Raw genomic sequence first — 19313 nt, 5'->3', positions numbered from 1 at the left:
GAATTTTTACTAGGATTAAATATCAGGAATTGTGAAAAATTTAGTTTAAATGTATTTGGCAAAGGTGTATGTAAACTTCCAACTTCAACTGTAGGTAAGATGTTTGTGAAAAAAAGCTCTACCCTTTTCTCCAAAATTATATTAAAGATCTCTTGAATAGCCTCTCTGTCTGAGTTTTCATTTTCCTCTTTCTCGCAGCCCCACTAGAATGCTTTTAGGTTATTCTTACACAGAGAGTGAGGACACATGTGCTGTACCGATTCAATAGAATTCTATACTTCTAAGGCTGTTCTCTCACAGTCTGAGCCTTTAGAGTTGGTCGATATTTCTCTACCCCTTTGTCTTCCTTAGTCTCTCCTTATGGTGAGTGTTTCTCTGACTTTGTTTCTTGTGTTGAGTTTCTGAACAACAACAGATCTGAATGACTGGCAAAAAAAGATCTGAGTGACCCATAAAAAAAAACAGACGAACTGGAAAAAGGCTGCAAACTTCAGAGACCACCAGGTCTTGGTGTTGCTAGCCCGAAACTCTCTACTCTAATATTAGAATAATACCATTGGTTGCTACAAAACAGAAATGCCTATAAAATATGACTGCTTTCATGACATTTAGTGTGCCAAGCGTTATTGTTATCAACCAATTGATGGGGGAAATCACTCAAAGTCAATATTGTTTTGGTGTTTCAATATTACATTTGAGTCTAAAAGATAAAGTGTTATATAATCAACTGATAATGCATGTTAAGGGCTTGCATTTACATAACCAGCCCAGATAAAAGTGTCATGTTGTCCTTGTAACTGCAAAACCTGGGGCAGATACTCTGTCTCTGCAACTGTGTGGAAGGAATGCCCTTAAAAACAGATTATTTATTTCACCATGTTATCCAACACTGATTGCTTTGATATGTGAAAAGGAATTGTGAAATAAATATTGGTCACAGTAAATTACAGCAGCGACAAATGTGGAGTGAGTCCGGAACAGAACGTGCTAATATGGTGGAAAAACGGGTTTGTGTACAGCATTACCCATGAGGCTCCTTGTTTTCTCCCAAAGCCACGAGGCGACACAAAACAACATAACACAACCCACTGTGCAGAGTGTTGCTAAGATACAACACATGACAGACAGACAGACAGACAGAGAGAGAGAAAGAGAGAGGGACAGAGAGAGACGGCGAGAGAGAGACAGAGAGAGAGAGAGAGAGAGAGACAGAGAGAGACAGAGAGAGAGAGACGGCGAGAGAGAGACAGAGAGAGACAGAGAGAGAGACGGCGAGAGAGAGAGAGACAGAGAGAGAGACAGAGAGAGACAGATAGAGATAGACAGAGACAGAGAGAAAGACAGAGTGGGGAGAAGAGAGGGTTGGGAGAAATCGAGGGAGAAGGACAGAGCGAAGAGAGGAGGGGAAGGGCGGGAGAAACAGGCGAGTAACAGAGAGAAGATGGGAGAGGCTTTTAACTAGATGGTATACAGAAACAGTGTTGTGGGAGAGGCTTTTAACTAGATGGTATACAGAATCAGTGTTGTGGGAGAGGCTTTTAACTAGATGGTATACAGAATCAGTGTTGTGAGAGAGGCTTTTAACTAGATGGTATACATAATCAGTGTTGTAGTACTCGAGACCAGTGTCGGACAGTGAAGGCTCATCATTTGTTCCCGAGACTAGCCGAGACCAGTGGAGTAAAAAACTAATAATTATCAGCTTCCATTCAGTCAGAGCATAAAACTGCTTCGTCAGGCCAGATATATACACTCCTTTCTTGAAACATGATCTTAACAGCCTTTATATCTATTATTGACATATTTGCACAGTGGCTAACCTACACTGCTCAAAAAAATTAAGGAAACACTAAAATAACACATCCTAGATCTGAATGAATGAAATAATCTTATTAAATACTTAGTTGAATGTGCTGACAACAAAATCACACAAATATTATCAATGGATATCAAATTGATCAACCCATAGAGGTCTGGATTTGGAGTCACCCTCAAAATTAAAGTGGAAAACCACACTACAGGCTGATCCAACTTTGATGTAATGTCCTTAAAACAAAATGAGGCTCAGTAGTGTGTGTGGCCTCCACGTGCTTGTATGACCTTCCTACAACGCCTGGGCATGCTCCTGATGAGGTGGCGGATGGTCTCCTGAGGGATCTCCTCCCAGACCTGGACTAAAGCATCCGCCAACTCCTGGACAGTCTGTGGTGCAACGTGGCGTTGGTGGAGCGAGACATGATGTCCCAGATGTGCTCAATTGGATTCAGGTCTGGGGAACGGGCGGGCCAGTCCATAGCATCAATGCCTTCCTCTTGCAGGAACTGCTGACACACTTCAGCCACATGAGGTCTAGCATTGTCTTGCATTAGGAGGAACCCAGGGCCAACCGCACCAGCATATGGTCTCACAAGGGGTCTGAGGATCTCATCTCGGTACCTAATGGCAGTCAGGCTACCTCTGGCGAGCACATGGAGGGCTGTGCGGCCCCCCAAAGAAATGCCACCCCACACCATGACTGACCCACCGCCAAACCAGTCACGCTGGAGGATGTTGCAGGCAGCAGAACGTTCTCCACGGCGTCTCCAGACTCTGTCACGTCTGTCACGTGCTCAGTGTGAACCTGCTTTCATCTGTGAAGAGCACAGGGCGCCAGTGGCGAATTTGCCAATCTTGGTGTTCTCTGGCAAATGCCAAACGTCCTGCACGGTGTTGGGCTGTAAGCACAACCCCCACCTGTGGACGTCGGGCCCTCATACCACCCTCATGGAGTCTGTTTCTGACCGTTTGAGCAGACACATGCACATTTGTGGCTGCTGGAGGTCATTTTGCAGGGCTCTGGCAGTGCTCCTCCTGCTCCTCCTTGCACAAAGGCGGAGGTAGCAGTCCTGCTGCTGGGTTGTTGCCCTCCTACGGCCTCCTCCACATCTCCTGATGTACTGGCCTGTCTCCTGGTAGCGCCTCCATGCTCTGGACGATACGCTGACAGACACAGCAAACCTTCTTGCCACAGCTCACATTGATGTGCCATCCTGGATGAGCTGCACTACCTGAGCCACTTGTGTGGGTTGTAGACTCCGTCTCATGCTACCACTAGAGTGAAAGCACCGCCAGCATTCAAAAGTGACCAAAAAATCAGCCAGGAAGCATAGGAACTGAGAAGTGGTCTGTGGTCACCACCTGCAAAACCAGTCCTTTATTGGGGGGTGTCTTGCTAATTGCCTATAATTTCCACCTGTTGTCTATTCCATTTGCACAACAGCATGTGAAATGTATTGTCAATCAGTGTTGCTTCCTAAGTGGACAGTTTGATTTCACAGAAGTGTGATTGACTTGGAGTTACATTGTGTTGTTTAAGTGTTCCCTTAATTTTTTTGAGCAGTGTATATTCCTTCAGTGTGTGACAGGTTTGTGATTCTGAAAGGACAGCAACCGTAAAACCAGCGCACTCATGTAGGAGAGTGCACATTTTGTAAAACACAAAGGGCCAGTGGTGTAGTGGAGGGTATACGCCGGTATAAGCCATATACCCACTTTTTTGGGGGCCAGAGAAGTGTTGTAATAAATAGCAAACTTCAGATCCAGTCTGAGCAGGGCACACACAACAATTCAGAGATAAATTGGAGGATAGCCAACATGATGAGGATTTATGGATAAGAACAAGATCATTTGTATTTGTCAATTGGCAGCCAAGCATCGATCATCGTCACAACTAGCCTATATGAATAATACCCTCGATATTTATAGGAAATTAGCATCAAGCTCATCACCGTGCACTTTCACCACCTTGTGAGGTTCATCATCATTTATTTAATCTGAAGACTGATATACTGTTTATGCTTTCCAACGTAATAGGAGGACAACACAACAACGCGTGACTCCCAACTCTATTCATATTTGCTTATAAAAGTGTTTCAGCCGCAATTTGTCACATAATCTCATTAATCGACAAAATAATTATCCACCCTCGTCTAGCCTATTTTGCGTTGTCGACATTTAGGAACATTTACTGACAATTTGCTGTTTCCATGGCGCTGTTGTGCTTTTTTTCACGAGTCAGGTAATTCATCCGCATAAAATAGTTGGATGGAAACATGGTAACTAAGAGGCGGAAAAGAGGAGTGAGGATAAAAATAATGGTCAGAGGAAAGTGAGAGAGGACAGATAAAAAAAGAGGCAGGGTAACATAAAGGAAGACAGAGCAGAGGAGTAATGCGTCATCCACTCATTTCATCCGGCAGCATCCTTCTCCTGTTAAGATGACAGAGAGGAGTATGACTCTTTAAGAAAGGGTTTCAGTGTCAAGACCAGGAGAGCTTTTGAAGAGAACAAACCCCTCAAAAGAGAATAAGACCCAGGCTTCGCTCTCTCTCCCTCTCTCTCTCTCAGAAAATCATTGATAAGACATCATAATATATGCTCTGATGAAAGTCTTGTGACAGAAAGCTTAGCCTAATTAAATGAAATGTGTGCATTGATCCTGAGTGTGCGGAGACTTTATTCCATTACAGTATTACTCTTCATCTCCTGCACCTCAGCTTTAATCAGGTGTGAGGCACATTCTCCTAACTTATTCTCTCCTATTGCAACATGATACAGAGGTAAAAACAAAAGACAAGGGACATAAAAACCCAATCATAGGTTCACGTAAGGAAATAAGTAAACTGAAATAAATTCATTAGGCCCTAATCTATGGATTTCACATGACTGGGCAGGGGCACAGTGGTCTGCAGTTGTGAGGCTGTCACGATCGTCGTTAGATGAAGCGGACCAAGGCGCAGCGTGGTAAGCGTACATTTTATTTAATTAACGTAACACACACAAACAAAAACAACAAACCAAACGATACGTGAAGTCCTAGGTTAACACCAAAACAAACCATACGGAACAAGATCCCACAATGACTAGTGCCAAACATGCTGCCTAAGTATGGTCCCCAATCAGAGACAACGAGAAACAGCTGCCTCTGATTGGGAACCACCCTGGCCAACATAGATCTACATGATCTAGATCAACAACATAGAAAATACAACATAGACACTACACACCCTGGCTCAACATTTAAAAGAGTCCCCAGAGCCAGGGCGTGACAGGTCAGTTGGAAGTACTGCCAAATTCTCTAAAACGACGTTGGAGGCGGCTTATGCTAGAGAAATGAACATTCAATTCTCTGGCAACAGCTCTTGTGGACATTCCTGCAGTCAGCATGCCAATTGCACGCTCCCTCAAAACTTGAGACATCTGTGGCATTGTGTTCTGTTACAAAACTGCACATTTCAGAGTGGCCTTTTAATGTCCCCAGCACAACGTGCACCTGTGTAATGATCATGCTGTTTAATCAGCTTCTTGATATGCCACACCTGTCAGGTGGATGGATTATCTTGGCAAAGGAGAAATGCTCACTAACAGGGATGTAAACAGATTTGTGCACAAAATTTGAGAGAAATAAGCTTTTTATGCTTATGGAACATTTCTGGGATCTTTTATTTCAGCTCATGAAACATGGGACCAACACTTTACATGTTGCGTGTATATTTTTGTTCAGTGTAGTTTCTTTAAGAAATAAGTGGCACTCCGCCTAACCGTGATAACTCTTTGAAACACGCACGCACACACACACACACCTATTACGGCGGTGCGGCTGGGGGGGAGGTCTCACCTTCCATTCACAGTAACCCTAACCCTCTGGTAGAGAGACAAGATAAAGGAGCTCAACGTGCTGCTTTGATGAGCTAAGCCAAAACATCAGCTTTGATGTGGTACGCCAAGAATATCACAACCCTGAATAGTACAACTGCTGCTCAGAAAACTGAGGACCAGCCAGACCATTCTCCCAGCTGTTGGTGGTAGGGACAGGGGGTGGGGAAGGAGAGGGCCTTGTATGTACACATGGTGCACCCTGCACAGTGTAAAAAGGTCAGCCATCAGTGATAGCTAGGTGGGGTTGGGTACGTCCTGACTTCGCTAGAGAGCGAGAGTGTGTGTGAGCCCATGAGTTTACATGTGTGTTCTGTGCTTGTATATCATGTTTTTATTTATGTGTATTGGTGCATCTTCATGCATCTGTAAAGTATATTCAGATACACAAGGGGTGTCCAGAAGAAAACATCTCTCCATGTCTTGGTTTCAGGGGGGAACACAGCGTTCTGTGCTCACCCTCGTTAGTCGTTATGCAACGAGCACCGCCGTGCAGGACGACAAGGCTCCAGAAGTCTCGCAGTATGATACAAGGATCACAGTGTTACTGTACCTTCGCTTTTCTGCCCCCGCCCACCCCATGATTAACAGAGAGGCACAAGTGTTCCCTGGCTGGATAGACTCGCACACACACAGGCATGCACGCAAAAATGTGGACACACACACACAAACGTCACCCTCACCCTGAGAGACTCCTCTGTCTCTGAGCCTGTGTCACAGTGGGCCATGGTGGATAGATAACATGACATAGCAATCAGGATTGGTGAAAGGATGGAGATTTCTCAAGACAGCTTGTACCCAAAGCCATGTAAATACACAGATCAGGATGTACCATTACGAGGAAGAGAAGGAGCTTGCTCAATAGAACTCACTACATGCTCTTTATTTGTCTCTGTACCTTAAATCTTAGGACATTTTAACCAGGCTATTAATTGGGGAATATGACTCGCAATGCATTTTACCCTGCTACCTCAGTTCCTATCACCTGCAGGGAACAGAGGAAAATATAAGATGTACTTGGAGAGGTAAAGACGGAGGGGAGAAAAGTGATGGAAAAGGTCTCTCTCTGCTAAGCAACGCTGGAGATTATTCAGTGAGGCAGTGGAAGGCCATTCAGTCAATGGGCCATGAGGGGTTCTATTTGCGTGTGCATTTGGACATACGTCTCTACAGTACCATATGTATAGCATAGATTAGCGAGCGTCAGAGGGCAACCCAGACTACACAGGCAAACACGCAGGACCCCAGTGACCTGAATTCCCTATGAATCACTCTCTCCCTCCCTATCTCTCTCTTTATCCTTCTTTCTCTCTCGCTCGCTCTTTCCCCTTCTCAGCCAACTGTAGAAAAGCTCTTGAGAAAGAGGGAGTAAAATGAGGAGGAGGAAGATACCAAACGAGGTAATATGGGCGGAAAAGAGAAAAACTAAAATAGGGGAAAGTACCGGTGACACCAAAGATCCTAAATTAATAGATGGAGCCCGTGTTTTCCACAACACAATACCAAACAGGCCAACACATTATGAATAATAATTTCTACACCTCAGCAACCATTATCTACAGTTAAGGATGATGAAGCCGTCACCTCAGTACAATGGAGAGAGGTGTTGTCTGAATTCAACATGTGGGAATCTTGAGACTTCATAGCTTTTTTTTTTTGGAGGTGATGGAAAAATTGGGAGGTTTCATATCTTGAATTATTTAAGGTTATGTACACTTTTAAGCCAGTAGATCTGAAATCAGTGCTCAAGAGGAAAAACGGGTCCCTGAAAATTGGGTACTATGTCATATATGTGTAGTATGTCATTGGGCCTCATTCACCAATCTCTACCTAATAATTTTCTAAACTTTGTTCTTAATAAACTCCCTAAGAAAAGTCTACGTCGGATTCATGACACGTTCTTAAACAACAGAATTGTTCGCACCTGTGTTCTTAGGATTAATGAATCCCACGTCTTCGTAATTGAAAGTGTGTGCAAGTTGTTCCTAATTAGCATAAGAAAACACCTGCAAATTCCCATATAAGGACATGACACTTCAGGGCCGTGTGCAAGAAAAGTTGGAGAATGTCCAAAAGACGCACAGACGGTGGTGGTCCACCGATCACCAAACGAAAAAGGAACGTCAGTAATTCTGAAATATAAATTCTACTGCAACAGGTAAATGCCAAACGAGGCATAATATTTAGTAGTGTTTCCAGTGGTTTTAAAGCCACCAACAAAATGGAGGCATGGACGGAGATCACGGATTCCGTGAACTCTGTTTCTGGACAACGTCGCTCAATTGAAGATGTAAAAAAGAAATGGTTTGACTTAAAATCAGAAACCAAAAAATCCATTGGCAAACATAAGAGACATATGCTGACCACTGGAGGGGGGCATGCAGGCCCTGAGTTATCTGAGATTGACCAGCGCATCGGGGCCATTATTGGTGAGAAGGCACTCTCAGGTGTGCCATCAGCGGAGCAACTGGACACTGACCAGGGCCCTATATCAACAGCTTCATATCCTCCAAGGCCATCTCCCACCAGTGAATCAGAGTCTGCAAGTCTTTCTGAATTTATACAATTTCATGCCATAATTTAACTGAAAGCAACGGTGAAACCATTGGAAAGGAATTTTACACCAGTTTGTCAAATCAAATGTGGGCCTATGTGACTGTGAATGAGTCCTCACCTGAATTCCTAGTTTATTCAGTTTGAAATCCTATTGCTTCTGCAGTAGGCCTATATTGAACAAACTGAAACATTACTTTCAGTATCATTTTTGTTATTTACAGATCTCCAATCCAGGCAACCCCTCTGTGAAGAGGAACCTGACACCATTCTGCCTTCCTGCAGTATGCCTGCCTCTGTACGAGCCCCCAGGTCCCGTCCAACTGCATGTGTCATCTCCGATGCGGTCTTGGATAACCAGGAGCGGATTGTGCAAAGTCTCGGTGAAATCGCTTCTACTCTGGCCACAATATCAGAAACACTCAAAGACAAACACACATTAAAATATATAAAGAACGCGCACTGAAACCTCTGTCATTTCATGTGTTTAATTTGTGGTATTTAAAGGACAAAACAAATCAAAAACGAGAAATGATTTGTTGTCTGACTTCCACGCCAAGTCTGTTGTCTGGTCCCAGCAATGGGTCAGGACGCACATCCTGGTGTGGTGGCTGAAGTGGAAGTGGAACACCACGCTTCATAGCGATGTCGTGTAACACACAACAGGCCATGATTATTCTGCAAACCTAAAAACGGTGTAAAGATGATCAAAAGCTAGAAAAACTAAATGAAATGAATTGTTGGAATTAGATTATTCTACAACATGTTCTCCATTTTTCAAACCTGAATAAACAAGTAGTCCTACTCACCTTATCTGGCTTGTAAAGCAGCTTACCACCTGCTGTGTCCAAGCACATCCAGCGTCCCTTCAGAATACCAATGGTTTGCTCAATGGTGGAGCGGGTGCGTGCGTGGCTATAAGAGGCCTCTTGGTGCGTCTGAGGGTTTGTTAGTGGCGTCATTAGCCAGGGCGCAAGGGCATACCCCGATCTCCTCATGAAACAAGGCATTAATTAAGAACCCCACTTTTTGAAACCAACAATTGGAATTTGAAATTACTGAACGATGCTTACCAATGAGCCATGCGTCTCCAGCAGCTCCTTGTTCCAGGCGCATTCCCACAGAACTGTTCTGCAAAATATAAGAGTCATGTGCACCTCCTGGGAAGCGGGAGACCACGTTCAAGAGATGGTTGTCGGAGTCGCAGATGACTTGTACATTGAGTGATATTGCTTGCGGTTGAGGTATGGGAATGGGTCTGGTGAGGGTGCCTTAATGCGCACGTGAGTGCAGTCTATTGCCCCGATTACGTTGTGCAGACCCGCAATAGAGTAGAACCCTCTCTTGGCCGGCAGCTGTTGCGCCGTGTAGGGGAAGAAAATATATTGTGTGGCCAGTTGATTTATTCCATCCACAACTCGTGGGAAAGCGCAGCTGATGGATGGCTGTGATATGCCCCACCCGGTCTGCTAACTCCCGCTGAAATGTCCCAGTGGCTAAAAATCCCAAGGTGGAGAGTACCTGCACATGAGGTGGTACGGGATTGGACTGTTGGGTATGGCTTCGCAGCGCTGGCTCCAAAGTATCACACAGCTCCATTAAAACGTGTCTTGGAAGCCTAAACCGTCCGATCAAGTACTCGTCAGTCTCTGCAAATAAATCAACGTGATCCTCAAAGATGCGTTCCCTTCTCAGAGCACGCTCGGCAATGTCGTCAAGCAGCAGTAGATGTGCCATTTTTATAGCACGCCTGATGTGCAGAAACAGGCCCATTTTGGCCCTATAAATAGCGTGACCAATCACCACATAATGCAGGATTTAATCAGCTCAATTGCTGATGTAAATTGCAGTGTTAGTGTTTCTTTGCATACTATGATTTTCTTTTCAACAAACGATCAGAAATACATTACACTAAAATACTATCATTGTAATGTAGAATTAAATGAAACGCAGTAACCAATTATTTGGAGCAAACTGTCATCACTCAAATGTGCGTAAGAATGCTCTTGAGTGTGCGTGGATTTTGTTCTTAGCTAAATGAGAAAACATTAGTGAATGTCAGAATCTTCGTAAAAAGTGCGTAAGTGGGGTTTAAGAACACATTACTTCGTAAGAACGGTTGGTGAATGAGGCCCATTGTTCTTAAGCCCTGCAGCATGTGCACATGGAAAAATGTTTTTTTTTTTTTTTTACTCCGTGGTATTCATGTGCTTGGGCCCATCCTGCAACCTCATTGGACCTGATCCCACCTCCCACTTTTACCTTGCAACCTCATTGGACATGATCCAACCTGCCAATCAACACTGCCCTTCAGGTAAGGTTCCTGTAGGCTACTGATGGTCGGATCAGACTATGGCAAAATATAATAAAATCAGATAGATTTCATAGGATGACAAATATAGGCTAAAAGGAATGCTTTGTTCAAAGAATATATTACCCATCTTTTTCACAAGGCTAGATGCCACAACCGCCAGTGAACAAAAACAATCATCCTCAAAATAATTTACCTGTTCCAATAGATATTGATGCATGCAGCTATTGAAATGCGATTTCTATAGGAAGAGTAGCTGCTGCTTTAGTAGTAGCTAATGGGGATCCTAATAAACTACTAAATACTATGAAAAGGGCTTACCTAGAAAAACTTCCAAAAGGATTCCAAAAGGACTAATGATTGCTGAGGCGCGAAGGCCCACCTGAACTCAAATCAAATCAAATTGTATTTGCCACATGCGCCGAATACAACAGGTGTAGACATTACAGTGAAATGCTTATTTACAAGCCCTTAACCAACAATGCAGTTGTTTTTTTTAAATAAAAAAGTAAAATAAAAAAGTGTTAAGTAAAAGAAAGCGAGCGTTGTCAATGTGATAATGTAATTTTGGATAATGGAAAATGTATACTTCTTTGTTTGGATCAAACACCCATCTCCTTGCAAGTCGTGTAGCCTATAGATTATAGATAAGCTATACGTGATTATGATCACCGGGGATAATCAATAGCTGCAGTGTTTTGGACTACCATCATTTGAATAGCCGTTGTGAGGACAAAAGGAGACTATGGAATTATTTATTTGGATGGTTCATATTAGAGAGCTAGTTGTAAAGAGCTAGTAACATAAGCATTTCACTGCCCCCGCTATAATATCTGTTAAACTGTATACGCGACCAATAAACTTTGATTTTAAATATGTACTGTTGGGGGTACTCGAGGACCGGAGTCGGGAAACACTGCTCTCTAGTTATTTGATAAATAGAATTACGCCAGAACAGCCACTAAACATGAATTTGAATGTGATGGTCCGTTCTATGAATTATATTTCTATGCATTGGCTACTCATTACTCATCAATATTAATTTGAATGGAAATAATGTCTGTTCTATTAATGTTACTTCTATGCTTTGATTACTCACCACGTTCCAGAAGAAAGGGTTGAAGATGATGGCGATGACAGCAACACAGAACCTGGGGTCATAGATGTCTATGTGCTTCAGAATCTCCTCCATTACTGACATGTCCACCTGACAGACATAGAAACAGAGAAATGTCAGAAGCACAGAAATAGAATTCTAATTCTATGTTCAGACGATATGTCAAAGTTCAAAAGACAGTTTCACTTTGACCTTTGGAGTTTTTAACTGATGAGTGCCTAGAGAGGTTTTCTTTCAGTATATGAACAGAGATGTAGGCCTATTCTAGAAGAGAAAATTAACTGTAGATATTTTAATTTGGTCAGAGTATTAAATAATGACTGATAACTGATTTTAATGTGACTGATATGGCTTAAGTGATACGTTTTGGATATCATTCACGGCTTTATGCAGTATATTTATAGGGCGGCAGGTAGCTTAGCGGTTAGAGCATTGGGTCGATGTGCCCTTGGGCAAGGCCTTTAACCCTAATTTGCTCCAGGGGCGCCGTACTACTAAACCCTGTAAAACACATTTCACTGCACCTATCCGGTGTATGTGACAATAAAATATTTGTTATTTTTTTTATTGCAAACCCAAGACCCTTGCACGACTCAGTAGTGACACAATGTCCACCTCCAACTCAAACATGAACCCACGTCTCTGCTTGTTTGAGATTCCCCACACTGTGAGGCATAGCGCATTCTTTACCTGATACTTGTTGCTTTTAGATATGTCTTTGAAATGGGCTTGGACTGGGGGAGGAGAGGGGCCATGGTTCAGTAACGTTTAGAGTTCCATTACCACAAGGCAAAAGCTTTATGTTTCATTTTGAGAAGAGCTTTTGACACCCACACACATAGACACAATGACCTAGCCTGCAAAGAAAGATCGGCAAACCACTTGAACTGGTCATGTCCTAGTCTACTCTTTGGTGATACTGACTTGAGTAGCCTACAGTACATCAGTTTACCATGTGTACCCACTGGCACGTGTTACTGGGTTTGACTGTCTGTCAAACACCTGCTATAATTTGTATAATAAATGTAGCCTACATTTCCAACATGCTCTAAGCAGGTGGGCTAATACTTCACTTCAAGGTCTGCTTATAACCAAACCATTATCAGATATTTCTTATCCACTTATTTCTAGATATCACTTGTTATTCAGTAACAAGATCCGAAACCATTGTATTATGAAGGACAGTAGGCTAATCCTTTGTTAATCATGTAAGAGGCTAGGTAGGCTATGTTCTAGGCAGTTTATAAGTAGACCTTACTGGCTAAAGTACAGGCTGGTCTCATAGGCTAGACGTAACATCTTAAATGAAAATCCAGGACACTCAAATTAGTATGACATGTTACGTTTGGTATGGTTACAAAAGACAGAAGGTTGGGGTGAGCGTATAACGCGAACGTCAGGAGGGTGGTTGGTCGGGGTGGATGGGTGAGGGTATAATGCGAACGTCTAGCAACCCAAAGGTTTTGTGTTCGAATCTCATCACGGACAACTTTAGCATTTTAGCTAATTAGCAACTACTTACTACTTTTTAGCTACTTTTCAACTACTTAGCATGTTAGCTAACTTTTCCCCTAACCCTAACCTTAACCCCTAACCCATAGCATAGCTAATGTTAGCCACCTAGCTAACATTAGCATTAGCCACAACAAATTGGAATTCGTAACATAGAGGGTAGTGCATACAGCCCAGTACATCACTGGGGCCAAGCTTCCTGACATCCAGGACCTATATACTAGGCGGTGTCAGAGGAAGGTCCAAAAAATTGTCAAAGACTCCAGTCACCCAAGTCATAGACTGTTCTCTCTGCTACCGCACAGCAAATGGTACTGGAGAGCCAAGTCTAGGTCCAAAAGGCTCCTTAACAGCTTCTACCCCCAAGCCATAAGACTGCTGATCAAATGGCCACCTGGACTATTTACATTGTTTCTACGCTGCTGCTACTCGCTGTTTATTATCTATGCATAGTCACTTTACCCCTACCTATGTGTACAAATTACCTCGACTAACCTGTACCCCCGCACATTGACTCTGTACCGGTACCCCCTGTATATAGCCTCGTTATTGTTATTTTATTGTGTTACTTTTTTTTACAAATATTTTCTTAACTCTATTTCTTGAACTGCATTGTTGGTTACGGGGTTGTAAGTAAGTATTTCACAGTAAGGTCTACACCTGTTGTATTCGGCACATTTGACAAATACGTTTTTATTTGATCATACGTATTGCAAATTTGTACCATATTGTACGAATTGCAATTTAGAACATATCACGTTACCTTTAATACCTACCACACCAAACATAATATACGATACTAATTTGAGTGTCCCCGATTTACTATGTTATGTCTACCCCTGAGTCCAGGTTGCAAAGTGATACCCAGAGACTTTCCAGCCATGCAGGCTCCAGCAGCATTCAGAAGCAGTAGGCTACAATATGATTTGTGTGATCTGTCAGACCCACAACTCTCTTTCCAGCAGCTTGACTCTACTCTACACCATGGCGACACCGTAGCCTACTACCTAAAAGTGTTATGCATTGCGTTGTGTTGTTAAGAAGCCAACTCGGTCACATCTCACAGACACTCACGGAATGCAACACTGCGCAGTGTTCACTGCACATTGTCGCTGTCATAGATAATAATGGTCGATGTCACGTTATAGCGGTTGTGTGGCAATTAATTCGTTTCGATACATTCTTTGTCTAAAGCTTGACGTTTGAAAGATTTGATCCTGAGACAACAAAACAACGATTGTTGTAGAGTAGACCATCCCAATTGTTACGCTCTCTGAATGTCATGCGCACAATCGAGTGCCATATTTATCAACCACTCACTCGTGTACCTTACTGTAATCCACGTTATTCAGCCCTCCGCAACAATCCAGCACGGGATTTCTCTCGTCGGCAACGCCGCTCATACACACACCACCGTAGAAAGAACGACTGACTGAAAACGTGAATGCTTTATATGTGCTGATAGCAACGCATTTCACAATAACTGACCCAAATGTATGACAACATCTTAACCAAGATTAGTGGTAGTAGAACAGATTCGACAGCCAACTCGAACCTACTGAAGCCGACAGCGCGGTGTTTTCTGGGTAACGTGGTTCAAAGGTCATCATCATTGAGTAACGAAAGACAGAACCGCGCGACACAACCAGGTAGGCCATATATCTACCAGAATCACTGTTTCAATGACCAACCTTTTAGTATGAAACCCATTGTTCTGTAGACAGACACAATGTAACACTTTGCTGTATAACTCGCATTGATATTACTAAAAACATTATCTGGATCTCACTACTGCCATCTAGCCATCTGCCATTAGTGCTCGCAGGAAAAATCAACAGGCTTTGACACTACATGCATTTAAAGTAGACAGTGAATCATGATTAGATCTGAATGGGCAAACAGAGGATGAATGGGACCACAATGGAAATAAGTCTCTGACTTTATTTTGCTATCCTGGTCACTTTAAAAAAATGAATGTACTGTATATGTAATTTTTTAACTGGCAAATAAAAATCAATCAATCAATGATGGATAAATGAATAAATGTATTGATATTTATATGATTACATTAAGAAATCAACAGAGGCATGATCCCATAGCTCTTAGCCTGACTACACACACTCAATTCTTCCACTGCTCTGTCATTTGCTACGTGGGCGTGGCGTAGGGTTTGGCCAGAGCAAGGAGTCTGGGTAGCCAGGGAACATGTCACTGATTGTCTCACCATCCCCCATCTGACCCCCTGATACTGAACTGGCAGTTAACCATTCACGGTACGATCAGGACATAGAAGCACATGTCATGGCATCGAGGGATTCAAAATGACACGACAACATGGAGTGACTGGGATCTAAACATGTGGGGACAAGAAGTTTCAAGTTTTAATGTCACGTGCACAAGTACAGTGAAATGCCTTTCTTGCAAGCTCCAAATAATATGACATTCAGTAGCATAGCAACAGTATATTTATCACTCTGGTAAAGTCATCTTTATTTTATTCCTAATGGCCCGGAACAAGCAGAAACATGCATCTCTCAGAGAACAATGGGTAAACATGCTGGATGAAAGCTTATCTGATACCTTCAATTGGTTCCCGTGAACTCCTCTCTCTCTGCTCATCATCATGGTCCCGATTCCGACCCGAGTTGAGTGTGCGTAAATGGAACATAATTTTTTATGCACTTTTCTTTCTATCCCTATTCTGACCTTGAACATAAGCATGAAAATAGCATGCTATTCACCCACTATTCGTTTGAGTTTGAGCTCAAATAAATGAAGGAGTGGCGTATTCTGACCTTGACTGAATTCCCTCATAATGCCATCACCTTTACGCGCGAGGAAACCATGAATAAGGTCAAGTGAACCTGCTGGTTCCAAGTGGAAAAAGCATATACTTTATTTTTTCTGATAGAAATAACAGCATTCTCCATGCACTGTAATTTATATATTGTTAAGATCTATTGATAAGACCTAGGTAAATAAGTAATCTGATTGGAGAAGGGGATTGTAAATACACATAGCAATTGTTTTAGATGATTTCTCCTTATGATCCCTGGAGACGAATGTGAAACCAGCCATATGGAAGTAAACTGAAAATCATATCAACATGAGATGTATTGCGGCCCCTTTTCATTATGGAACGCAGACCACATGCAGCAGTTTAAACTTGGAGCCTGGCGCACAATTCACAACGACTGGACCATTGTCATGTTCCATGATTAGTGAGAATTAGGGTAGATTTGTAGGATTATTGTTCAACCCCTATTGTACACTTCTTTCCACCTTCCAATATTTTATGGATTGAAGTTGAATATGACTACTTTCAGGATGAATCAAACCACTAATTTTTTATTCATCAATATATTTTGTGCGTAAAGACTCTCCAAACCGTTTTTAAAAATGTATTTATACAGACTTTCCTAACCCCAAAATGTGCCTAAATAATCTACAAAATCATAGTATTTTTAAATGTACCAGTTGGTGCTGAAATGGAGATAAATATGCATAGATGGCTTTCTTTCATTGATCCCTATATTATGACCCCGTTATCTTGATGTATTCTATTGAGTCTGTAGACAAATGTCTAATTAAAGGTACACCGTATTTAAAGGGATGGTTTAAGATAAATGTATTGAAAACCCCATTGAATGAAAACTCCACGAGAAAATCGGTTGGCCAGTAAGTGCAGGGTTGTCAAAAACATACGAACAACTTACAGACGCACACAAACAATGACTACATCTCATCTGCCCAGGCCCGCATGCTCACACCCCCATCCCTACTGCCTGCATTATTGTTTGTCACTTGGCCTTATATTGTATCAATTTGTTTTTCTCAGTTGCCCATGCTATTTCAATATTAAATAATTATATTTTTCCATTGTGTTAATCAGTTGAATTCCACGTTTTTAGTGGGAGGGTTTTCAGCGGTTGAATGACATTTATTCAGAGCGTGCAAGGTAGCCACACATGCAGAGCATGTTACGTGACTGAAAAAGGTCTGAATGCCAAATACTGAGAAGTGCGTAGGAAGGAGTGCGTAGGAAAGTAATACATTTCTAAGTTGGGATCGGGCCCCATGTGCGGAGAACTAAGGATGACCCATTTGGGTCATATTTGCTAGGTTGTGTGACCGTACCTTCATGTCAACAGATGCCCCATTCTCATGACAATTTACCCTGGAATGCAAGTAGACGAGAGCAGTGTACTGTGAACATCATCAGCAGTATATAGTTGGGTAGAAGGGCTGAGTTGTGTATCAAGACAACCTACAGTCCATTCGGAAAGTATTCAGACCCCTTCATTTTTTCCACATTTTGTTACGTTACAGCCTTATTCTAAAATTGATTCAATTGTCCCCCCCCCCCCCCCCCCATCAATCTACACACAATACCCCATAATGACAAAGCAAAAACAGGTTTTTAGAAATGTTTGCTAATTTATAAAAATACAAAACGGAAAATTACACATTTACATAAGTATTCAGACCCTTTACTCAGTACTTTGTTGAAGCACCTTTGGCAGCGATTACAGCCTCGAGTGTTCTTGGGTATGACGCTAAAAGCTTGGCACACCTGTATTTGGGGAGTTTCTCCCATTCTTCTCTGCAGATCCTCTCAAGCTCTGTCAGGTTGGATAGGGAGTGTCCCTGCTCAGCTATTTTCAGATCTCTCCAGAGATGTTCGATTGTGTTCAAGTCCGGGCTCTGGCTGGGCCACTCAAGGACATTCAGAGACATGTCCCGAAGCCACTCCTGCGTTGTCTTGGCTGTGTGCTTAGGGTCGTTGTCCTGTTGGAAGGTGAACCTTCGCCCCAGTCTGAAGTCCTGAACGCTCTGGAGCAGGTTTTCATCAAGGATCTCTCTATACTTTGCTCCATTCATCTTTCCCTCGATCCAGACTCCCAGTCCCTTCCATTAAAAAATATAGCACAGCATGATGCTGCCACCACCATGCTTCACCGTAGGGATGGTATTTGACAGGTGATGAGCGGTGCCAGGTTTCCTCCAGACATGACGCTTGGCATTCAGGCCAAAGAGTTCAATCTTGGTTTCATCAGACCAGAGAATCTTGTTTCTCATGGTCTGAGAGTCCTTGTGGTGCCTTTTGGCAAACTCCAAGCGGGCTGTCATGTGCCGTTTACTGAGGAGTGGCTTCCGTCTGGCCACTCTACCATAAAGACCTGACTGGTGGAGTGCTGCAGAGATGGTTGTCCTTCTGGAAGGTTCTCCCATCTCCACAGAGGAACTCTGGAGCGCTGTCAGAGTGACCATTGGGTTCTTGGTCACTTCCCTGACCAAGGCCCTTCTCCCCCGATTGCTCAGTTTAGCCGGGCGACCAGCTCTAGAAAGAGTCTTGGGACCTTCAATGCTGCATAAATTTTTTGGTACCCTTCCCCAGATGTGCCTCGACAAAATCCTGCCTCGGAGCTCTACAGACAATTCCTTCAACCTCATGGCTTGGTTTTTGCACTGAAATGCACTGTCAACTGTGGGAACTTACAGTATATAGACAGGTATGTGCCTTTCCAAATCATGTCCAATCAATTTAATTTACCACAGGTGGACTCCAATCAAGTTGTAGAAACATCTCAAGGATGATCAATGGAAACAGGATGCACCTGAGCTCAATTTTGAGTCTCATGGCAAAAGGTCTTTTTTATTTTTTATACATTTGCTAAAATGTCTAAAACCCTTTTTTTTTGGCTTAATCATTATCGGGTATTGTGTGTAGATTGATGAGGGAAAAAAGTAATTTAATCAATTTTAGAATAAGACTGTAACATAACAAAATGTGGAAAAAGTGAAGTGGTCTTAATACTTTCCGAATGCACTGTAGGTAAGTCCCAGAGGCTAAATAATACAGTATACAATCATAGAAGGTAAGCCATTTACCAAACGCTTTTATCCAAAGCAACTTACAGTCATGCGTGCATACATTTTTTTTAACGTATGGGTGGCTCCAGCGGAAATCGAACCCACAACCATTGGCGTTGCAAGTGCCATTCACTACAGACTGAGCCACACAGGACCACAAACGTCAACAGGCTTTGACACTATATGCATTGACAGTAGGTGTAGACAGGATGAGATATGGATAGGCACAGAGGATGATGATAAAAGAATGAA

At 42.7% G+C, this 19313-nt stretch overlaps 1 protein-coding gene across 4 annotated transcripts in view; it reads right to left on the bottom strand.

Moving 5' to 3' along the window:
- pemt (phosphatidylethanolamine N-methyltransferase) overlaps window positions 1–14764 on the bottom strand; it is a 99835-nt gene extending 85071 nt beyond the window's left edge. For 2 of the 4 annotated variants that reach the window (XM_084154756.1, XM_084154759.1), the window contains exons 1-2: window positions 14516–14764; window positions 11658–11765 (exon numbers count right to left, since the gene is read on the bottom strand). In XM_084154756.1, the coding sequence (XP_084010882.1) occupies window positions 11658–11765; window positions 14516–14590 (183 nt within the window). In that variant the 5' untranslated portion in view covers window positions 14591–14764. Of the gene's footprint in view, window positions 1–11657; window positions 11766–14507 lie in introns of all 4 variants that reach the window. The other 2 variants (XM_084154758.1, XM_084154757.1) reach the window with 2 other exon arrangements.
- Window positions 14765–19313: the final 4549 nt, after the last annotated feature.

The sequence above is a fragment of the Coregonus lavaretus genome, assembly GCF_964263955.1.
Source record: "Coregonus lavaretus genome assembly, chromosome: 1".
Taxonomy (NCBI): Eukaryota; Metazoa; Chordata; class Actinopteri; order Salmoniformes; family Salmonidae; genus Coregonus; species Coregonus lavaretus.
The sequence above is the reverse complement of the archived record's forward strand: the minus strand, read 5'-3'. Positions and strand labels throughout refer to the sequence as shown.